Source organism: Dipodomys merriami, unplaced genomic scaffold, assembly GCF_024711535.1.
Source record: "Dipodomys merriami isolate MVZ:Mamm:240054 unplaced genomic scaffold, mDipMer1.0.p SCAF_41, whole genome shotgun sequence".
Classification (NCBI taxonomy): Eukaryota; Metazoa; Chordata; class Mammalia; order Rodentia; family Heteromyidae; genus Dipodomys; species Dipodomys merriami.
Genome location: NW_027205715.1, coordinates 11,442,702 through 11,464,862, shown reverse-complemented (window position 1 = coordinate 11,464,862; position 22,161 = coordinate 11,442,702). Strand labels below are relative to the sequence as shown.

The 22,161-nt window shown below is 48.4% G+C and overlaps 3 protein-coding genes across 9 annotated transcripts in view; 2 read left to right on the top strand and 1 right to left on the bottom strand.

The window, feature by feature from the left end:
* Positions 1-5,409, bottom strand: part of LOC138807030 (tRNA-dihydrouridine(20) synthase [NAD(P)+]-like) — a 44,232-nt gene extending 38,823 nt beyond the window's left edge. The window contains exons 1-2 of one of the 3 annotated variants that reach the window (XM_069992594.1): positions 5,322-5,409; positions 2,059-2,200 (exon numbers count right to left, since the gene is read on the bottom strand). In XM_069992594.1, the coding sequence (XP_069848695.1) occupies positions 2,059-2,184 (126 nt within the window). In that variant the 5' untranslated portion in view covers positions 2,185-2,200; positions 5,322-5,409. Of the gene's footprint in view, positions 1-2,058; positions 2,201-4,970; positions 5,279-5,321 lie in introns of those variants that run through there. The other 2 variants (XM_069992596.1, XM_069992595.1) reach the window with 2 other exon arrangements.
* A 53-nt stretch (positions 5,410-5,462) lies between these two features.
* On the top strand, positions 5,463-12,017 carry LOC138807028 (probable ATP-dependent RNA helicase DDX28). 4 transcript variants are annotated; one of them, XR_011366028.1, is made up of 2 exons: positions 5,463-7,350; positions 12,000-12,017. XR_011366028.1 is itself a non-coding variant. In XM_069992591.1 (1 exon), the coding sequence occupies exon 1, from the start codon at positions 5,477-5,479 to the stop codon at positions 7,097-7,099; it is 1,623 nt and encodes a 540-aa protein (XP_069848692.1). In that variant the 5' UTR covers positions 5,463-5,476; the 3' UTR covers positions 7,100-7,436. The 4 variants fall into 4 exon arrangements, 1 of the variants encoding a protein (XP_069848692.1); XR_011366027.1 differs by having other exon boundaries at positions 11,997-12,014; XR_011366026.1 differs by lacking the exon at positions 12,000-12,017 and adding an exon at positions 7,468-7,498.
* Positions 12,018-14,090: 2,073 nt separating this feature from the next.
* LOC138807029 (dipeptidase 2-like) lies at positions 14,091-21,484 on the top strand. 2 transcript variants are annotated; one of them, XM_069992593.1, is made up of 11 exons: positions 14,091-14,202; positions 15,003-15,308; positions 15,599-15,725; positions 16,246-16,375; positions 16,461-16,602; positions 17,653-17,722; positions 17,832-18,008; positions 18,629-18,713; positions 19,368-19,443; positions 20,892-21,027; positions 21,123-21,484. In XM_069992593.1, exons 2-11 carry the CDS (start codon positions 15,040-15,042, stop codon positions 21,387-21,389), a joined length of 1,479 nt encoding a protein of 492 aa, XP_069848694.1. In that variant the 5' UTR covers positions 14,091-14,202; positions 15,003-15,039; the 3' UTR covers positions 21,390-21,484. The 2 variants fall into 2 exon arrangements, with proteins under 2 accessions (XP_069848694.1, XP_069848693.1); XM_069992592.1 differs by lacking the exon at positions 14,091-14,202 and having other exon boundaries at positions 14,935-15,308.
* Positions 21,485-22,161: the final 677 nt, after the last annotated feature.

Here is a 22,161-nt window from a genome sequence, read left to right as displayed (position 1 = left end):
GTGGTAATATACATTTGCTAAGCTGAGACAAGAAGACCAAAAGTTCCAGACTAGTTTAAGCTACATATCAAGACCCTGTCCAAAAAAAAAAGAAAAAAAAACATGGAGAGCTGGCTCAAATGGTAAAGCACCAGCCTAACAAAAGAGAGGCCTTGAGTTCAAACTCCCTCCCTCCAAACAATTGGAATCTTGTGCTGAGAGTGTCCGTTGTCTAGCATAGGCAAGACCCTAGGTTCAACCTTAGTACAAATAAAAGGTCCCAAAATTTGGCTTATCACCCTAATCTCCCTCCCCTGCCCCCACTATCTAAGTCTTTCCTTCCTCTTATTCTACAAATATGCAAGTCATCTTCAAAGAACTTCCTGTACCCCACTTCTTCAATACCTCAGGCCACCTGCCTGCACTCTTTACTGGCTTAACCTCTTCAATTCCTGACCGGGTGGTTAGAAGCCTTACTGCTGCCTCATCCCTTGTATTTTCACATCAACTCCCTAACTCCTTAGACATTCACCCTAATGTGCCATCGCTATTCCCAAACACCGTACTCTCCAGCAAGTACCTTTCAACTTTCTTCTTTTATACACTCATATTCTCTACAGTGCAGGCTACAGAAAGATTCCAATGCCATGAGGGTACTAGGTACAGCATACTCACATGACAACAAGAGTAAATGGGCATGGGAGCATATATACACAAGATGCCATGACCCTAAAACAAGTAGTAGTCATTCAGGAAAAAAAAAAAATCTTCCTCCCACAAAAAAAAAAAAAAAAAAAAAAAAGTGAAACGCTCCACTTATTTAGTAGTAGTGGGGACCAAACTCAGGGCCATTCATACATGCTAAGCAAACACATACTACTGAGCTATATCCCCAGCACTTCTAGTCTTCTTGCAACTGGATTTCTGTGTATCAAAAGGCATAGGTTTTGACTTCTGCCTTTCCTGATACTACTTTTTGTTGGTGCCAGGACTGGGGCTTGAACTCAGGGCTTGGGCACTGTCCCCTACCTTTTTCACTCAAGGTTAATGCTCTACCACTTGAGCTGAATCTATCACTGTAACAAATTGCTTGTGTTGCTTTTTTACAGCCACATTCACCTCCTCATCTCATCCTACCCCAACCCCTACCCCAAGCAGCTTTTTAAAAAAAATTGTTTGTTTAGCCAGTTTAGGGGTTGAACTCAGGGCCTAGGCACTGTCCCTGAGCTACTTTTGCTCAATGCTAGCACTCTACCACTTGAGCCACAGCATCAATCCTAGCTTTATTTTTTTGTTTTGTGGTACTGAGGAATCAAACCTAGGGCTTCATGCCTACTAGACAAGCACTCTACCACTAAGCCATATCCCCAGCCCCAGAAGGAACTTTAAAAAATGGAAATATCAGCTGGGTACCAGTGGCTCAGGCCTGTAATCACAGCTACTCAGGAGGCTGAGATCTGAGAATCTCCGTTCAAAGCTAGACTGGGCAGGAAAGTCCTCGAGACTCTTACTTCCAATTAACCACTAGAAAACCAGAAGTGTACCTGTGACTCAAGTGGTAAAGTGTTCACCTTGAGCTGAAGAGCTCAGGGACAGAGCCCAGGCCCAGAGTTCAAGCCCAAAAACTGACCAAAAAAAAACAAAAACAAAAAACTACAGCTGACAATCCTTCACTATTCAATATCAGCTACTTCTATAATTCTACTTTTCCTAGCAATTCTTCCTAAACCTGGGATGCGAGCCCAGTGGGTGTATCTACTGTAGCTACCACCAGAAAATCCCCTAGCTATCATTATCAATCTTACTCAGCTTCCCTTACATGAAACTAGTCCTTTTCTCTTCTTCCTAGCCCCAGAGTTCATAAATGCACTAAGTATATGTGACCCAAGCCACTAGCCTTGAGGGCAGGGGGATAGAACTCATCAGGATCATATGTGTTCATCCCTCCTACCGTCAGTGAACATCTATGAGGTAAATTCCCACTGGGTCTCCTCCACTCCTGACCATTTCCCCACTCGAAGGTTGAGATGGCACTTGTTGGAAAGCTACCCCTACACACTGAAAATCAAAACACCTTACCTCACAGTAAACAATGTCTGCTCCATAATCCAGGGCTAGCAGCCGCATTGGGAGGGTCCCAACCCGAACCATAGGGGCTAAGATGACTTTGTTGTGGTAGCACAGGGAAATATTATTCACAATCATTCCTCCTGCGCTATACCTAAAGAAAGGGAAAACATAAGTAGCAACATTAAGTGAAGAAAGTCACTTCTATAATCTAGTGGAGGCTTCCCTTCCTCCTTCCAACTTACTCATTTTTTTTCCTTTCCTTTGATCATAAAAAGTATGACTGTGAATAATACTCACTAGACACTACATTGAAAATAAACTATACAACTTGTGGATGGGGACAGAAGGGAAGGGATGACACTGTCCAAAAAGAAATGTATTCTTGGGCTGGGAAGGTGGCTCAGTGGTAGAGAGCTTGCCTTGCATGCATGAGGCCTTGGGTTCGATTCCTCAGTACCATATAAACAGAAGAAGCCGGAAGTGCTGCTGTAGCTCAATGGTAGAGCACTAGCCTTGAGCTGAAGAGTTGGGGGACAGTACCCAGGCCCAGAGTTCAGGCCCCAAGACTGACAAAAAACAAAGAACAAACAACAACAACAAAAACAAGACAAAAAGAAAAGAAAAAAACCCTTTGGGCCCATTTCCTGGAGTTCATTCTGATATTTTGTATGATCAGATGCACATAGATATTGCACCTTTGTGTTCCTCCCCTAAGAGTATCTTCCTTTGGTCTCACTGTGTGTGAATGCCTACAGTCCTGTATCACTTATCACGTCCCTGTGTACTTTAGATCTAGCTTCCGCATATGAGAGAAAACGTACCGTTTGTCTCTCTGAGCTTGCCTTACTTCAGTTAACATGATTTGTTCTGGGTCCATCCATTTCCCTGCAAATGACATAATCTTATTCTTTCTAATTGCTATGTAAAATTCCATTGTGTATAGGCAGCATGTTTTTCTGTTTGTTTAGTTGGGTTTTTTTTGGTGGATCCAGTTATTTTTTAGGGATTCTGGGTTGTTTCCATAACTTAGCTGTAATAGAGTACAGCAATAAAAATGGATGTACAAGGGTCTTAAAGAGTCTTTACCAATATTAGCATTTAAAAAACAAGAGGATCATCTAACACTCAAAAAAACAAAACAACAACAACAACAAAAAACAGTGCCTACAGCTAGGCAGCAGCAGTTCATGTGTGTAGTCCTAGCTAATTTTTTTGTTGAAGGCTAGTGCTCTCCTGGTTGCACTTCTGGATTTTTTATGGTTAATTGGAAATATAGTCTCATGGACTTTCCTGTCTAGGATGGCTTAGAATCACAGTCCTTAGATCTCAGCCTCCTGAGTAGCTGAGACTATAGATAGGCATAAGCCACTGGCACCTAGCTAAGAGATTTTTTTTTTCATACCAATTTTTAGATCTTACCTCAAGACAATCAAAATGTTAACTCCACAAAAACAGAGATTTTATTCATTTTGCTGAGCATTTATGTATTGTGTATAGGGGTGCGTGTATGTGTATGCTTGAGTGTACAGGGGCTAGTAGCACTAGTAGCCTTCTGCTTCCCTCCGCTTTTTCACTCTACCACTTAAGCCACATCTCCAGTCCAGCATTTTCACTACTCAATTGGAGACAGAATCGTGTAGAACTCTTTTGCCACTGGCTTTAAACCTTGATTCTCAGATCTTAACCTAGTGACTAGCTAGGATTACATGCATGAGCCACCAACACCTGGCTATGTTCTGAACTTATCAATGATAGAAAACTCAGTTTATTCAAAGCAGATATGAACAATTCTAGTTCTTACTGTAGTTCTTTATATAAAGTTCAGAATCTGCCTTCCAGTCATCTGTGAGCTCCAATTCTGCAAGTGCTCTAAGTTATTTCCCTAGTGCTCTCCCATATATTTTAAAGCATCTCTAGCTTACAATACATAATACAATGTAAATAGTTGTTATATTGTATTGTTCAGGAATTATGGGCAAGAAAAAAAATCTTTAAGTTCAGTATAGATACGATTCTTTTTGTGAATGTTTTCAGTTCATGGTCAATTTGAATTCACAAATGCCCAACCTGTGGACAGAAGGGCTAACTGCATTCAATTAAACTAAAATATTTTCTTCAAGTGTTAAGAAACTCCATTTACTTCATCTGTCACACCAGGCACTTCAGACTACACTAAACACCCCTTTTTTTTCTCTCCCAGATCTGTTTAGGAAGTATGAACAGTGTCATTTGTTCATTCACACCTCTCCCCCTCTGCCCGAACCTCAGAATTCAAATCAAATATATGTGAGGTAAGCCTCATGGCTAATCACTTCATAGATGTAGCAGAACACTATTGGTAATAGTATTACTAATACTATTTACTATTACTAGTTTGGAATCCCACAATAAGCCAGTGGAGGTGAGCAGGCTGCAAGAATGATGGATGGGGGGCTGGGAAGGTGGCTCAGTGGTAGAGCGCTTGCCTTGCATGCTCAAGGCCCTGGGTTCGATTCCTCAGCACCACATAAGCAAAAAGAAAAAAGCCGGAAGTGGCACTATGGCTCAAGTGGTAGAGCACTAGCCTTGAGCTGAAGAGCTGAGGGACAGCGCTCAGGCCCAGAGTTCAGGCCCCATGACCGGACCCCCCCCCCCAAAAAAAAGAATGATGGATGGATTGGTGGGAGGGAGATGAAGAGGGGAGGGTTTTATCAGGATACATATGGAAACATCACAGTGAAATCCCTGTGTACAACTAATATAAGCAGATAAGTGGAGAAACACAAGTAATAGATTCAGGATGAGAAGCTAGGAGTGACAAGGAAATGTAAATTAAAACTTGGTTGAAAGGGAGAAAGCATGAAGAAGCGATGTCTCCACTTAACAGCCTTAAGAATTTACCTCCCACTTTAGAAAAGAACTAAGATGAAAGCCATCCTCACTTTGCACTCCGGGCGGTGTGTCTACGACCCCAGACTCTGGTCTCAGCTTCCAGGCTTACCTACCATTCATGCAGACTCTCACTAAAACAGGTATTACCACTGCTTGTTCGGAGTCCAGGTGTGAGGAAGTATTACAGCACCCAGAGTTTACCAGGAGGGACCAACGCCGAACAAACGATCGGAGCAGCGAGGACGACAAATTGCTGGGAGCCACCCGCACACCTGGTCCATTTGGCCAGGGCCCCGCTGTCGCCTTCGACTTTTCAGCCCCCGCCCTCGCCTCCACTGCTCGTCTTTCCCCAAAGTTTGCCCGGATCTGGATAATGCCGCCCCTGGTTGAGATCTACAGACCTCGAAGCCACGGAACTCTAAGGTCCTCCCCTCCTTCCTCGCGGTTCCCAGTGCCACACTCCTCACTGAACCGCGCCAGCCACCGTAGCCGAGGCGGAGGCGCACGTGTGACGTCAGTGACCCGCGCCCTTCCCAAAACGAGGGGCTGGAGCGCGATGGCGCTAACACGTCGGCCGCGGCTATGGTCATTCCTAGTTCGGTTGTTTCTTGCGCCCCGACGAGACCTAGCGGTCCATGCTGCCGACGAGCCCTTGCCAGTGGTGCGCATCCCGAGAACTTGGCAACGGCGGCAGGAACAGCGGCAGAGCCGGCGTCGGAGTCTCCCGCAGCCGGTGCTAGTGCGGCCTGGACCACTGTTAGTCTCGGCGCGGCGCCGGGAGTTTAACCAGCCGGCGCGCCTCACGCTGAGCCAGTGGGAGTCCGCGCCGCTCGCCTCGCGTGGCTGGAGGCATCGGCGGGCCCGCGGGGACTACTTTTCCATTGAGCGAGCGCAGCAGGAGGCACCTGCCCTGCGCAACCTTTCGTCCGGGAGAAGTTTCGCCGAGCTCGGTTTGGAGCCCCGCGTGCTGAGTGCCCTTAGGGAGGCTGCGCCGGAAGTCATTCGACCCACCACCGTGCAGGCAAGCACCATCCCTCCGTTGGTCCGCGGCCGCCACGTTCTTTGCGCCGCGGAAACGGGCAGTGGAAAGACTCTCAGCTACCTACTGCCGTTGTTTCATCGGCTCATGAAGGGGCTTGTCCTGGACTCCAGCCATATCGCCACTCCCCGCAGTCTAGTCCTTGTGCCTTCCCGAGAATTAGCCGAACAAGTGCAGGCGGTAGCGCAGCCATTGGGCAAATACTTGGGCCTGCAAGTGCAGGACCTAGAGGGAGGCCATGGCATGCGTAGGATCAAGCTGCAACTGTCTAGAGAACCTTCAGCAGATGTGCTAGTGGCCACTCCAGGGGCTCTGTGGAAGGCTTTGAAAAGTCAACTGATCAGCCTAAAACAGCTCTCCCTCATGGTGTTGGACGAGGCAGACACACTGCTGGATGAAAGCTTCCTGGAACTGGTGGACTACATCCTGGAGAAGAGCCATGTAGCAGAAAGCCCAGCTGACTTAGAAGACCCCTTTAATCCCAAAGCTCAGCTAGTGCTGGTGGGAGCCACATTTCCCGAAGGTGTAGGCCAGTTGCTGAGTAAATTCGCCAACCCAGACTCTCTTACCACCATCACCAGCGCTAAGCTTCACTGCATCATGCCTCATGTCAAGCAGACGTTTATGAAACTGAAAGGAGCAGAGAAGGTGACAGAGTTGGTACAGATCCTCAAGAAGTATGACAAAACAGCTAAGACTCAACCATCAGGGACTGTTCTGGTGTTCTGCAACAGCTCTAGCACTGTGAACTGGCTGGGATATATTCTGGATGATCACAAAATCCGACACCTAAGGCTGCAGGGGCAAATGCCAGCCAAAATGAGAACAGGGATCTTCCAGTGCTTTCAAAAAGGCTCTCAAAACATACTTCTCTGCACAGACATAGCTTCTCGAGGCTTGGACAGCATCCATGTGGAGCTGGTCATCAATTATGATTTCCCCCTCACCCTTCAGGATTACATCCACAGAGCAGGGAGGGTAGGCCGAGTGGGGAGCGAGGTGCCAGGCACCGTTTTCAGCTTTGTGACCCATCCCTGGGATGTGAGGTTGGTTCAGAAGATTGAACTGGCAGCTCGTCGAAGGAGAAGCCTTCCAGGACTAGAATCATCAGTGAGAGATCCTTTGCCTCAGCAAGACTGATTTTGGCTGACATAAATGTGTTATTTCTTTGTATCCTTGGGTGGGTGAGCACATTTGTCAGAAGGAGGCATTGGACATACGTTCTTGTCTCCCTGAAGGACTGCTTTGCTGCTGTGGCTTTGACTTTTTCTTTCTTTGTCAGTCATGGGCCTTGAACTCTGAGTCTGGGTGCTGTCCTTCAGCTCTTCAGCTCAAGGAAAGTACTCTACCACTTGAGCCACAGCGCCACTTCCTGCTTGTGGCTTTGAAAGGTAAGCTGCTGGCTAGCACTGGAGTGTGGTCTTTCATATGACACATAAAAAATAAAGTGGATTTTGACTTTATGATTTCTAACAAATGATAGTTTGTATGGGATTTTTTTTCAACAGAAGATTTTCATTGCACATAATATTGCAACACCAGAGGATGGCACAGAAGTTAGTAAACAGCCTGCTTAAGGAGTGAGATGGAAGTAATTGCACCAGTCAAAGGATGGTGTTTGTACCAGTCAGGCTTTCCTCTGGGCCAGCAAGAGAAACACTCCTCTCTGTTCTAGGTAAAAAAGGCTGGGGTTGGGGGCCAGTAGCTCATACTGATATCCTAGCTACTTGTTCAAAGCCAGTGCAGGCAAGCAGAAAGTCTGTGAGACTTCAATTAAACACCAAAAGAGCCAGAAGTGGAGCTGTGGCTCAAGTGGCAGAGCCCTGGCCTTGAGCAAAAGAAGCTCAAGGACAAAAAAAAAAAAAATACACTTAGCTTGGAAACAGGACAGAAAAGGGAAAAAAAAAAAAAGAAGCTCAAGGACTGTGCCCAGGCCCTGAGTTCAAGCCTCATGATTGGAACACACAAAGGTTTTTGGTTTTTCTGGTTCTTCTTTTTTTTTAACTAGTGTAGAGTTTAGTGCAGCTTGTGATGGCAAAAGTCTAGCATAAACTGTTAGAAACAGACATGACTGGGGCATTGCATTCTGGGCTTTTCTGCCTGTGCTGTCTTTGAACCACCATTTGCTGTCAGCCTCCTGAGTAGCTAGGATTATAGGCATGAACTCTGGTGTGCAGATTGTCATTCCCACTTTTAAAATCATTAGTGACCTACATTTTGCCTTGGAGCACCATCTTCCTAATGTCCAACACCTAGGATTGTGGGATTGTGATGAACTTTTCCTCACATTTCTATCATGTATAAATTTAGAGTCCTAATAGGAAGCCCTACTGTTGAGTAGAATACTTGTCACGCTGGATAACCCCATTCACTGTGTGTGTGTGTGTGTGTGTGTGTGTGTGTGTGTGTGTGTCTGTGTGTGTGTCTGTGTGTGTGTCTGTGTGTCTGTGTGTCTGTGTGTCTGTGTGTGTATGTGTGTTGGTACTGGAGCTTGAACCATTCACTGTGTGTGTGTGTGTATGTGTGTGTGTGTGTACTGGTACTGGAGCTTGAACTCACGTCCTGAGCACTGTCTATTAGCTTTTTCTTTTTGCCAGTCCTGGGGCTTGAACTCAAGGCCTAGGGCACTGTCCTTGAGCTTCTTTTCCTCAAGGATAACACTCTACCAGTTGAGCCAAGTGCCACTTACAGCTTTTTCTGTTTATGTGTACTGTGGAATCAAACCCAGGGCTTCATGCATGCTAGGCAAGCACTCTACCCATAAGCCACATTCCCAGCCCTCCATTAGCTTTTTTGCTCAAGACTGGTGCTCTACTATTTGAACTACACCTCAGCTTCTGGCTTTTTGGTGGCCAATTGGAGATAGTCTCTCACAAACTTTCTGTCCAGGCTGACTTCAAACTATGGGATCCTCAGATCTCAGTCTTCTGAGTAGTAGCTAGGATTACAGGCACAAATCACTGGCATCTACCTCCTTTTCACTGCTTAGAACGTCACTTAAATAAAGATGGGGGTGGGGGACTGGGAAGGTTGCTCAGTTGTAGAGCGCTTGTCTTGCATGCATGAGGCCCTGGGTTTGATTCTTCAGCACCACATAAGTAGAAAATGGCAGAGGTGGCGCTGTGGCTCAAGTGGTAGAGTGCTAGCCTTGAGCTGAAGAGCTTAGGGACAGCGCTCAGGCCCAGAGTTCAGGCCCCACGACCAGCAAAAAAAATAAAGATGCAGGGTCCATGAATTTACACTCAGCACAACAAAGTCAAAAAGAGCCTGTCTCTACTTTGATTCTTCCCAACTGGAATGTGTTCTTTTTTCACCTGTCCAGCTCTCACCTTCAGGCCACTCTTTTTTTTTTTTTTTTGGCGGTCGTGGGGCTTGAACTCTGGGCCTGGGCGCTGTCCCTCAGCTCTAAAGCTCAAGGCGAGCTCTCTACCACTTGAGCTATAGCGCCACTTCCGGTTTTCTGGTGGTTTATTGGAGATAGGAGTCTCACGGTCTCTCCTGCCCGGGCTTTGAGCCACGATCCTCAGATCTCAACCTCCTGAGTAGCTAGGATTATGGGCTGGCTTTGAGCCGTGATCCTCAGATCTCAGCCTCCTGAGTAGCTAGGATTATAGGCGTGAGCCACCAGCACCCGGCTGCCTTCAGGCCACTCTTGAGCCCTCCCTGGTCCCCTAATCCACTTGAATTTTTGCCTTTCCCACTATCAAATGCTTATAGTGCATTTTGTGTGTCTCAGGCTAGTCTTTTTTTTGGGCGGGGGGGGGGGGGGGGGGTCCAGTCGTGGGACCTGAACTCTGGGCCTGGGCGCTGTCTCTCAGCTCTTCAGCTCCCTAGCGCTCTACCACTTGAGCCACAGCGCCACTTCCAGCTTTTTTTCTTTTTTCTTTTGTGGTGCTGAGGAATCGAACCCAGGACCTCATGCATGCAAGGCAAGCGCTCTACCACTGAGCCACCTTCCCAGCCCTCAGGCTAGGCTTGACTGACTGATCACAAAATTTCAGTTTCTCCATCCCTCCCAGTGTTCACTGGAACTGTGCCCACCCACAAATGTGCTCCTCAGGGAGTGGCTCTTAAGTAGTTTATGAGTGAAGAGGCCAAACCAGAAAGCCCATGCAGGGGTCTCAGCCTTTTCCTTGTGCTTCTCCATAACATAGAGGGTTAGACCTCAAGTCAGAAGATCCTTATGTGATCTCACTGGGTAGTAATGACATCACAGGCCTCAGTTTCCATGGCAAGAGAACTACACAAAGGTGATCCCCCCTGAGGGAACTTCCCTATCCTTTATCTACAAGACACATAATCTCGTTAGTAGTATAAAAGAGAATGTCTGACCGAATCTTCTATATTCACTCCAACATGTCTTCTGTTCCCTGGGAGAGCAGTGCAGCAGGTAGGTCAAAGACACTCATCTGTATGAGACTTGGTATACAACCTTTTTGGGCTACTATATGTCCCTTCAGAGCTTGGTAACCACACCTAAGAAATTCCTCAGCTATGAGTATGATGAATGTCCTGTTCCCCACTCAGGAACCCACAGTGTTCCTGTTCACTAAGAGCAAGTGACATCATCTCTGGACAAGAGTTCAGAGAAGTGTTGATCTCTATCAATTTAACCTCTCTGGGCTACAAGATGTTTCCTTCAGACCTTTTTTGTTGTTGTTGATCATGGGACCTGAATTTGTGGCCTGGATGCTGTACCTAAACTCTTGCTCAAGGCTAGTACTTTACCACTGAGCCACAGCACCATTTCCAGTTTTCTGGTGGTTAATTGGAAATAAGAGTCTCACAGACTTTCCTTCCTGGGCTGGCTTTGAACTATGAACCTCAGATCTCAGCCTCCTGAGTAGCTAGAATTGCAGGCGTGGGCTGGCCAAGTGTACTTTTCTTGTCAAGCTTTAAGTGTAATCCTTTAAGGAAGAGTTGTTGACCTCTAATTAACCTCCACTTAAGACCTAGGTGATTCTTTACTGTATTGCCTTGAAGACATACAGATTAAGCTCCTTCATATGCATCCCAGTCTGAGCTGCTGAGTATTGGAGGAACCAGTAGTCTTTGGGTCCCATGGTGGGAAGGGTTCATAACAATTTAAATTAGGTCACTTTCTTGCTTCTTTCTTTCTTTTTTTCTTTCTTTTCCTTCCTTCCTTTCTTTCTTTCTTTCTTTCTTTCTTTCTTCCTTTCTTCCTTTCTTCCTTTCTTTCCCTTCCTTCCTTCCTTCCTTCCTTCCTTCCTTCCTTCCTTCCTTTCTTTCTTTCTTTCTTTCTTTCTTTCTTTCTTTCTTTCTTTCTGCCTGGTCACTGTCCCTAAGCTTCTTTTGCTCAAGGATAGCACTCTACCACTTGAGCCACAGTGCCATTTCTAACTTTTTCTGTTTATGTGGTACCAAGGAATCAAACCCAGGGCTCCATGCATGCTAAGCAAGCAGTCTTATCATTAAGCTACATTCCCAGCCCTAGATCACATTTTTCTAAAATTTGGAAACCATTATTATTATAGCTCTAAAATGTCAGGCCTTTAGAAAATTTTCTCATTTGTGTAAGAGAGAAACTAAGGGGTGCCATCTACAATTATTTTGAGGTTCATGGTTGTCCCTGGGAATAAGGAAACATATCCTGGTCTCCCATTGTTGCCATTGGCTCCACAGAAGCCAAGTGATTTTTTTTTGGGGGGGGGGTGTCCGGTTGTGGGGACTGAACTCTGGGCTTGGGCGCTGTCCCTCAGCTCTTCAGCTCAAGGCTAGCGCTCTACCACTTGAGCCATAGCACCACTTCTGGCTTTTTTCTTTTTGCTTATGTGGTGCTGAGGAATTGAACTCAGGGCCTCATGCCTGCAAGGCAAGCGCTCTACCACTGAGCCACCTTCCCAGCCCCAAGCCAAGTGATTTTATAGCAAGCATCCCTTTTTAGGGAGCCCCAAGACTGGTTGGGATAAGCAGATAAGAGGGGCTTTAGCCAGAAACAGGAAGGGATGTGAGAGGAAGGTCCCAGAAGCACAGTGTATAAGCACAAGTGACTGATCCATTCTGGTTTTCTTTCCAGCAGTGCCTCCCGTGCCGCCTCCTACGCCTGTTTACTACCATGTCCTCTACCAAGGGTATGGAGAAACCCAGATGGGCTGGCATGGGGAGACATACTGCCTGGTGGGTGGTTACCGGCTCTATGGGGATGCTCCCCTGGCCACCCCAACAAAGACCAAAACAGAGAATCCAGTACCCAGGCAGACTCCCAAGAAACATCGAGCTCCAGAGTTGGATGAAGATCTAAGTTGCCCTAGCCCCAAAATTCATCCTTTGAACCATGGGGGCAGAAGGCTGACCCCACAGAAGCTTGCTAAACGAGCTAGTCTATTGAAAGGACAAGCATTTAACAGTGACTGCCACTGCCTGCCCCTAGAGATAGAACCTGAGCCATTCTGCCTGAGCCCTCCCCAGCCAGGAACCCCACTTCTGTTACAACTGGCTACAGGCAAGAAAGTTTGAGAGAAGAGGCTGCTTTGATTTCCCAGGGCTGAAGCTGGCCTGGACGAAGACTTTTCTTGGGCAGTAGAAAGAATAATCTTCCCTGTGCAAACCAAGAAGGAGCCAAGAAATGGTGCAAAGTGGCCTAGCAGGGCCCCAGTGTACCAGATGGATTCCTGCCCCTGAGTCACTGCCAGTGACCACCAACACAAACCAGAAGGGGCTGAAGTGGGACGAAACAAGAAGTGGTTGCCCCAGGAGCCCTTTGCCTGTATCCTCAAGAAGCAGAAGAAAGAGCTCCAGAGACACCAGCTACCAGGAGAAAGTTCATCAAGACCCCACTGCCACCCCCTTTGGTTCATAGTTCTTTTTTTTTCCAGTCCCTTATGGCCCTTATTGCTCAATAAAGTGATTTTCTATGTTTGACTTGAAATTTTGCTTGTCCAAGGCCAAGCTTCAATACCCACCTCCCACCCTGATGTACATTTCTACACAATGAAAGGTCTTCTGTCTTCAAATGTATTCATTGGGTGCAGCTTCTAATTACACAATCCCTATAGTGATGCCTTGAACTGTGGCAGAACTCAGGCCAGTTCGTTAAAATTAAAATGGAGAGCAGAGTTGGGTACTGGTAGCTCACATCTGTAATCTTAGCTACTCACAGAAGGTTGAGGGTTGCAGTTTAAAGCCAGCCTGGGCAGGAAGGTCCCTGAGACTCTTATCTGCAATTAACTACCAAAAAGCCAGAAGTAGAACTGAGGCTCAAGTGGTAGAGCACCAGCCTTGAGTGAAAAAGCTAAGAGGTAACGCCCAGGCCCTGAGTTCAAGCCCAGTATACACTCACTCTCTCTCTCTCTCTCTCTCTCTCTCTCTCTCTCTCTCTCTCTCTCTCTCTCTCTCTCTCTCTCTCTCTCTCTCTCTCTCTCTCACACACACACACACACACACACATACACACATAGCTTCTCTGGTGTGGCCTGATGTTCAGCCACATTTGAAGTTAGAGTTCACATGCTGGCCTTCACAGGGTAAGCGATCTTGTACAGGCCATTAAGCCTGGCCAAGGAGGAAGGCTTTCTACATAAAGCAAAAAGCTAGGGACTAGGAATGTGGCTTAATAGTAGAATGCTTGCCTAGCATGCAGAAGCCCTGTGTTTGACTCCTCAGTACCACATAAATAGAAAAAGCTGGAAGAAGCACTGTGGCTCAAGTGGCATAGTGCTAGCTTTAAGCAAAAGTAGCCCGAGGACAATGCCCAAGCCCTGAGTTCAAGGACTGGCAAAAACAAAAAACACATCCAGGCTGAGAAAACTTCCTCCTGGATAGCTCAGGCTGTCCAGACACTCTGGAAGAGTTTGTTCATTTCCTTTTTTAGAAGGCCTTCTTGCATCTCAAGTCCTCATGCACTGATCAATCTGGCTACCGAAAGAAGGTTCCAAAACTAGAGGAGTTCCAACAAGTGCTAGAGTTCAAAAATTTAAGATGCTAAAGGACAGCAGCTGGAAATGGAGTCTGAGCACAGTTCACAAACCCTTTCAATGGGTGGCATTTCCAGGAGATGACCTATAAGCCAAGTGGGTGTGAGCACGTGGTTCTGGGGGATCCCTGGAGGAAATAGCTAGGGTAAGGGTGGGGCCTGCCAAACAAGGAAGGGAACTAAGTTAAGCCCTGAAGGTCTCTGAGAGCTCACACCACAACAGTCTCGTGAGAAGTTGGATGTAGCCCCAGGACCCTGGTGTCAGGCCTTTCTTTAGGAGCTGAATTTCTGACTTGACTTGCACATTGAGGTAGGAGGGAACCTGGCCAAGCAGAACAGCCAGCAGCCCTGGAATGAAGGTGCTGGGGTGTGGGGCTCTATTACCGTGGAAATCTCTGTCTCTCTGTCTCTGCCTCTGTCTCTGTCTCTCTCTCCTCTCTCTCTCTCTCTCTCTCTCTTCCCTGATGCTGGTTCCGTTCTCCTGACAACCAACCCTCCAAGGGCAGATACAGCACACTCCCCAATTCCTGAGGCTGTTTGGGGGTGCTCTTAACAGTCCCCAGTCCCCAAGGGAGAGAGGTGAGACAGATACAGGAGTGAAGAGAGGTCCCAGGGGCAGAGCGCCCCTGAACCCATGGACTCCATAAGATTAACTCATTTCCAGAGCCCATCTCCTCCCCTACACCCACCCTACACGCCCAGAGCACCGTTGGTCACAGACACCTGCGGCGCTAGAAAGTGGCAAGAGGTTGGGGACCTGAGGCCGCCTGGCTGAGGCTACTACTCTCTGGGAGAAGCCCCCCAGGCCCCTTCCCTGGGCGAGGAAGAAACCCTAGAAGTAGCCGGGAGGCCCACCAGGGAGTGGCGGAGGCGGTGCTGAAAGAACAGGAGAGCCCGGCCCGGTGCGCACGGCAGCGGCCCGCCCAGCCCCTGGGGGCGCCCTTTGGGATCCCGGGCACGGGAGGGCCGTGGCGCCCTCTGGCGGCAGTGCTGCGCGACGTTTGCGACACCCCGCGTGGCAGGCGTCGCAGGGTGGGGCGACTTCAACCCCTGGAGACTGGATCCCAGGGTGGAGACCCAATCGTCATCGTCGTCTTCTGTCCTCCTCAGGCTCTGCCACCTCCTTGGGCCCAGAGCCCGGAGCAAAATGCAGCCCAAGGGCCTCGAGGGTCCCCAGGCGGGGGTCCGGCGGTCTCTGCTGCCCGTTCTGTACCTGCTGACGGTCGTGTTCTTGCTGGGGCCTGCCCAGCCAGCCAACGCGGCCCAGACCACGCCCAGCAGCTCCAGCGCCCCGACTTTGCCCAGCACCCCCAGCACCCTGCTCACAACGGGCACCCCCAGTGCCCCAACTATGTCAGGCCTGGGTCTGCGAGAGCGTGCTCGGGCCCTGATGAGGGACTTCCCGCTTGTGGATGGGTGCGTAGGTGTGGGTGGGCTCTGAGGGCACCCCTGAGGAGGGGAAGGTTCAGAGCTTACGGGAACGGCAAAGAGCCCCCCCCCCCATACCATGTCTACATGGTCCACTCTCCCATCATCCACCCCTCAGTGCCCTTCCCCTTCCTGCGAACCCCCAGGCTTCAAGGAATCTCATTATAGTCTTGACAACAGTGTGCAGGGGAGACCCCTGGAATATGCCCTGCCTAGCCTGGTATCTAAGGAACTCATACTTTTATCCCTGTTCTGACCCTTCTGTAACTTCCTTTCAGCCACAACGACTTTCCCTTGGTCCTGAGGCAGCTTTACCAGAAAGGTCTACCGGATGTTAACCTGAGAAACTTCAGCCATGGCCAGACCAGCCTGGATCGCCTTAGAGATGGACTTGTGGGTGCCCAGGTACCACAGCAACCCCACAGGGTGCCACAGCATGGTTGCTGGATGTTAGGAAGAGGGGCCTGAGGGGATTGTAATTTAGTTAAATGGGGACTTACCTGGGCAGCAGTGGCTCACGCCTGTAATCTTAGCTACTCAGGATGCTGAGATCTTGAGGATCCCTGTTCAAAGCCAACCAGGATAGGAAAGTCAATGAGACTCTTATCTCCAATTAACACCAAAAAGCTGTAAGTGGAGCAGTGGCTCAAGTGGTAAGGCACCAGCCTTGAGAGAGAGAAAAAAAAAAAAAAAAAAGCTAAAGGACAATCAATGTCCAGGCCCTGAGTTTAGGCCCCAGTACTGATACCCAAAAAAAGTATCATGAAAGGATACTGGGACTGCAGCAGTGGGTGTGAAGATATCACAGAAGAATGAGAGCATTCCTTGTGGCCTTTGGGCCCACTGGATAAATTTGTTGGCTGTGAAGGCCTGCAGAGCACCCCAGCAGCTCCTACTCAAGTCAACCCCTGGCTTTTCCCCCTAGTTCTGGTCAGCCTATGTCCCCTGCCAGACTCAGGACCAGGATGCTGTGCGCCTCACCCTGGAGCAGATTGATCTCATTCATCGTATGTGTGCCAACTACTCTGAGCTGGAGCTTGTGACTTCAGTTAAAGGTGGGTGAACTGGTGCTAGATATTAGGGACTTGATAGATCTATTCTAGCTCCTGAAAGTAATCACTTGTCCTATTGGCCCCCCAGCTCTGAACAGCACCCAGAAATTGGCCTGTCTCATTGGCGTAGAGGGTGGCCACTCGCTTGATAGTAGTCTGTCTGTGCTACGCAGTTTTTATATGCTGGGAGTACGCTACCTGACGCTCACTCATACCTGCAACACACCTTGGTGAGTACAGGCCAGATGGTGTGGGCCCCCTGAGGCAGGAATCTGACCAAGATCACAGTGTAGGCCCAGATCAATCTTTACCTCTAGGGACTGGCACTGGCTTTTGGAATGGAAGGGGAGCTGGTATTCATAGGAAAAGACTGGATCCCAGCACAGAACTCCTCTCTCTGGCTGGCACAGTCTATCCTGGTTTCTTGAGTTTGCTCCAGGGAATTACAGGGATAGAAAGATTTGTTGTTGGTGGAGGTGATTGTGGTGGTGGTGGTAGTATGTGTGTATGTGTGTGTATACATTCACCTGCTGGTACTGGGACTTGAACTCAGGATCTGGGCACTGTCTCTTAGCTTTTTTTGTTGGTGGTGGTGGTTGTGGAGCTTGAACTCAGCCTGGGAGCTATCACTCAGCTCTTCAGCTCAAGGCAAGCACTCTACCACTTGAGCCACAGTGCCACTTCTGGTTTTCTGGTGGTTTATTGGACATAAGAGTCTCCACAGACTTTCCTGTCAAGGCTGGCTTTGAATCGTGATCCTCAGATCTCAGATACTCCTGAGTAGCTAGGATTACAGGCCAGAGCCACTGGCACCAGGCTCTTAGCTTTTTTGCTGATATTCTACCACTTGAACTACTTATGGCTCCACTTGCGGGGGGGGGGGTCTGGTTGTGGGACCTGAACTCTGGGCCTGGGCATTGTCCCTCAGCTTTTCAGCTCAAGGCTAGCACTCTACCATTTGAGCCACAGCACCACTTCCGGCTTTTTTCTTTTTTTGCTTATGTAGTGCTGAGGAATCGAACCCAGGGCCTCCTGCATGCAAGGCAAGCACTCTACCACTGAGCCACCTTCCCAGCCCCCCTCCCCCTTTTTTGTGCTCAACTAGAGATAAGTCTAACAGACTTTCCTACTTGGGCTGGCTTCAAACCACAACCATTAGATCTCAGCCGCCTGATGTGAGCCACAGGTGCCCAATCGGGGTAGAAGTTTCAGTAGAGGCTTTTAGGCTCTTGTGGCCAAGAATAGCCACCAGTCAGACCTGTTTTCTGGCCATTCTGCAGGGCAGAGAGCTCATCAAAGAATGTCCACCCATTCTACAGCAATGTCAGTGGACTGACCAGCTTTGGTGAGGTGAGGACTGTGGTTTAGTACTCCAGCCCATGCCTTACCTTTCCCTATAGATAAATGGGAGGGGGCACATGGACACCCCTGACAGTCTCCTCCCAATCTGTCCCTGCAGAAGGTGGTAGCTGAAATGAATCGCCTGGGCATGATGGTAGATTTGTCCCATGGCTCAGATGCTGTAGCACAACGGGCCTTGGAAGTGTCACAAGCACCTGTGATCTTCTCTCACTCGGCTGCCCGGGGTGTGTGTGAGAATGCTCGAAATGTTCCTGATGACATCTTGCAGCGTCTGGTGAGAAATTACCCAGCCTTGGGAACTAAAGGAAAAACTTCACAAGACCTTGAACTTCTCCCCCACACACACCCCCCCCCCGCCCTTGCACAGGGTTGGGAAGGTGGCTCAGTGGTAGAGTGCTTGCCTTGCATGCATGAGGCCTTGGGTTTGATTCCTCAGCACCACATAAGCAGAAAAAGCCAGCAGTGGCGCTATGGCTCAAGTGGTAGGGTAGAGTGCTAGCCTTGAGCTGAAAAGCTGAGGGACAGCGCCCAGGCCCAGAGTTCAGACCCCACAGCAGACCAAAAAAAGAAAAAAAAAAATGGGCCCCTGTTTCCTCAATCTGCTGAAAATCTAGGCTGAACATCTTCTCTCCGTATCCCCTGAAGTCTTAAATATGTGTCGGACTAGAGATTCTAGATGGTAAATATTCTTCTATTTCTCAAACCCTGAGCCAAGATACCTCCACCCAACCCAGATTCCTTGAGATTCCTCCACTCACACAAAATCAGAGAGGTACAGTCTCCTGTGGCTCATAAAGTTAGGGATCAGCAGCTTTCTCATTGGGGCCCAAGGGGTGGGAAGGAACATGCTTGTGCTGCGGGCCAAGCTGAGCATGTGCCTGACTATCCTTGCAGAAGAATAACGGTGGCATCGTGATGGTATCCTTATCTGTAGGGGTGCTGCAGTGCAACAAATTAGCCAACGTGTCCACAGTGGCAGGTGAGCCTGCCCCGGTCCTCCCCTCCCCTCCCCTACTAGCCCCCCCCCCCGTGCTTCCTAAGAAGCTCTGCTTTGGACCTGAAGTCTTTGGAGCATATCAGCACAGCTTCAGTGATGGTTTAGCTAAAAATCACAGGATGAACAGCACATCGGTGCTATGGTGGAATGATAGTTACAGAGTCTACATTGCCCTGCTGGTGAGTAAAAGGGAGGTGATCGGACATAAAGCTGAGTGCTAAACACCTGTGCTTTGGTCAGGACTACCAAAGCCTTGGGAGCCCTGTCTCTACCTTAGGTCTGTGAAGTCTTTATTAGCTCTATTCTTTGTTCCTTTCTTATCTTCCACATCTCCAGAAAGAAGCCTCCACCAGGTTCTCAAGGAGTCTGGAGGCCGGGTGGATCTGGATGGGAAATGGCACCAATGGGTGACTCTCTAAATGGCTTCATTGCAAACCTAAAGTCTAGTATAGAGACAGGTGAGACCTGTCCCTGTCAAACCTCAGGACCTTCAGGTGGCCACACAAAGTGTCAGGTAATCAAGGACTGGTCTTCATGGCCTTATCAGCTGCAAGAATGGAAGATCATCAGAGTGTAGATTTAGAAGGGTAACCCTACCCCTAGAAGCCTCACACTGCTGACTCCCCATCTCCCCAGATCACTTTGACCACATCAAGGCAGTCATTGGATCCAAATTCATCGGGATTGGTGGAGATTATGATGGCACCAGCCAGTGAGTACTTTCTGTGGTTTGGGGCTGCTGGAGAGCAATGGGGCCCTGGTCGCCATGCTCCCCAGCATGTTCCCCCATTGCGTTTAGGCATTGCCCACCTTGTACTTCCTAGATCCCCAGGTATGCGTCCTGGGTTAATCTTCAGCCTTCAGCCTTCTGGTCCTAAAGGCCAGAGAGGCCCTTATTTGTCTGAGCCACCAGAGAGCTCATCTACCTGCACATACACATAAACCCAGTCCCAGCAGACCTACTCTCTATGAACAGGCATCCAAGTTGGGCAGGGCTGGCTATCATCTCTGCCCAATTCTAGTCAGTTGTTGCTGTTTATTTTAATTTTTTTTTGGTTGATCATGAGGCTTGATCTAAGAGGCTAGACACCAACCCTGAGCTTTTGTGTTCAAGGCTAGTGCTCCACTACTTTGAGCCACCGCTACACATCTGAGTTTCTGGTAGTTAATTGAAGATAAGAGTCCTATGAACTTTCTTGCCTGGGCTGGCTTCTAACTGCAGTCCTCAGATATCAGCCTCCTGTATAGCTAGGATTACAGGCATGTGCTATCAGTGCCAACCTCAGTAATCATTATTCATTCATTCATTTGCAGTACTGGGGATTGAACCTAGGGCTTTGTGCATGTTAGACAAGCACTTGACCACTGAACTACATGCCCAGCCCATTTCTCTTGAGTCATAGCTCCCCTTATGGCTTTTTGCTGGTTAACTGGATATAACAATCTCACAGACTTATTCACCTACACTGACTTCAAACCTTGATCTTGGATCTAAGCCTCCTGAGTAGCTAGGACTACAGGTGTGAGCTACCAGTATCCAGCTAATACTCAACTTTTATTAGTTGAGATTGGGTCTGATTAACTATTTGCCTGGGTTTACTTCAAATCATGATCTTCCCAATTTCAGCCTCCTGTATAGCTAAGATTATAAGCATGATACACCACCATACCCAGCATGTGTGTGTTTTTTTTAAAGAGGGAACATTTAATTTCAGTGGAAGATACAGATCTTAACAGTACAGTTTAACTAGGTGCCAGTGCATCACGTTATAATCTAGCTATGCAGGAAGCTGATTCTTAAAGATCGAGGTTCACAGCCAGACCTGGCAGACAATTCCAGGAGACCTATCTCCAATTAATTAGGCATGGCTTAAATGGTAAGAGCACAAGCTATGAGCAAAAAAGCTGAGCAAGAGTGCAAGGCCCTAAGTTCAAGTCCCAGTACCAGTAACACACACACACACACACACACACACACACACACACAAATTAATTTTGGCAAATATTCAAGGAAGTTTTGAGGCCTCCTCTGGATGAGGCACAAGAAGGAGTGAATCACTTTTCACATCTGCCCAGGGTTGGGGTGCAGAGTCCCAGAATTGGATTCTGTGTTGGGATCAGGGTGCCAGGTCTGAGATTTTCTTAATGGTGGCCACACAGGTTCCCTCAGGGGTTGGAGGACGTGTCCACATACCCAGTGCTGATAGAGGAGTTGCTGCGTCGGGGCTGGAGTGAGGAAGAGCTTCAAGGAGTCCTTCGAGGAAATCTGCTGCGGGTCTTCAGACAAGTGGAGCAGGTACACAGGGCTGGGGCAAGAGAGTGGCACAGGGGTCCGAGCAGGTGCCTCAAGGGGGAGCTATGGGAGCTGCTGACAATCCATTTCCATTTTAGGTACGGGATGAAAAGCAGTGGCAGAGTCCTTTGGAGGACGTATTCCCAGAAGAACAGCTGGGCAGTCTGTGCCGCTCCATCCTCCAGCGTCAGCCTCTGAGACATCTGGTCCCAGACCAGAAAGTAACTGAGATCCCTGTACATTGGACACCCAAGTTGTCACCAAGGTGGTTATTTTCAATGTCCCCCCACACAGTCCCAAGCTCTACTGTTGTTGCCATGTTTGTTGTTGCCATATTTCCAGGCCTTATTTTGTGGCTCTGGTGACCTCGTTGGTCCTGACAGATGTCACTCTGGCACTTTGATCCCTATGAAGCTCCCCACTTGTGCAGGCACAAATAAATCTTTTGGACATGGAACCAGATATGAGTCGATGCAGTGGTTGATGGGGGAATCTAGACTTCAGCTACTATTTGCTCAAGGATTGACTAAGCCTGAGGTACCCGGGGGTTGAGCTATATATACTGGACAAGCACTATTCAGAAGGATCCCAAATTATCTTTTTTTTTTTTTTTTTTTTTTGCCAGTACTGGGGCCTGAACTCAAGGGCTAGGCACTGTCCCTGAATTTCTTTTATTTATTTATTTGGGTCTGGTCGTAAGGCCTGAACTCTGGGCCTGGGCACTATCCCTCAACAATTCAGCTCAAGGCTAGCACTCTACACTTGAGCCACAGCACCACTTCCGGCTTCTTTCTTTTTGCTTATGTGGTGCTGGGGAATCGAACCCAGGGCCTCATGCATGCAAGGCAAGCACTCTACCACTGAGCCACCTTCCCAGCCCCTGTCCCTGAATTTCTTTTGCTCAAGGCTAGCACTCTACCACTTGAGTCATAGCACCACTTCCAGTTTTCTGGTAGTTCATTGGAGATAAGAGTCTCATGGATTTTCTTGGCCAGGTAGCAGATCCTCAGATCTCAGCCTCCTGAGTAACTAGGATTACAGGCATGAGCCACTGGCACTCGGCATGGCTTTTACTGTTTTAGTGGTACTGAGGAATCGAACCCAGGGCTTCGTGCATGCTAGGTAAACTCTCTACCA

Excerpts from the sequence above, each read along its gene's own strand:
- LOC138807029 (XM_069992593.1), top strand. The coding sequence starts at position 15,040 with ATGCAGCCCAAGGGCCTCGAGGGTCCCCAGGCGGGGGTCCGGCGGTCT. Across the intron at positions 15,309-15,598 it reads GACTTCCCGCTTGTGGATGG|CCACAACGACTTTCCCTTGG; the intron begins GTGCGTAGGTGT and ends ACTTCCTTTCAG. Across the intron at positions 18,714-19,367 it reads CAACGTGTCCACAGTGGCAG|ATCACTTTGACCACATCAAG; the intron begins GTGAGCCTGCCC and ends CCATCTCCCCAG.
- LOC138807028 (XM_069992591.1), top strand. The coding sequence starts at position 5,477 with ATGGCGCTAACACGTCGGCCGCGGCTATGGTCATTCCTAGTTCGGTTG.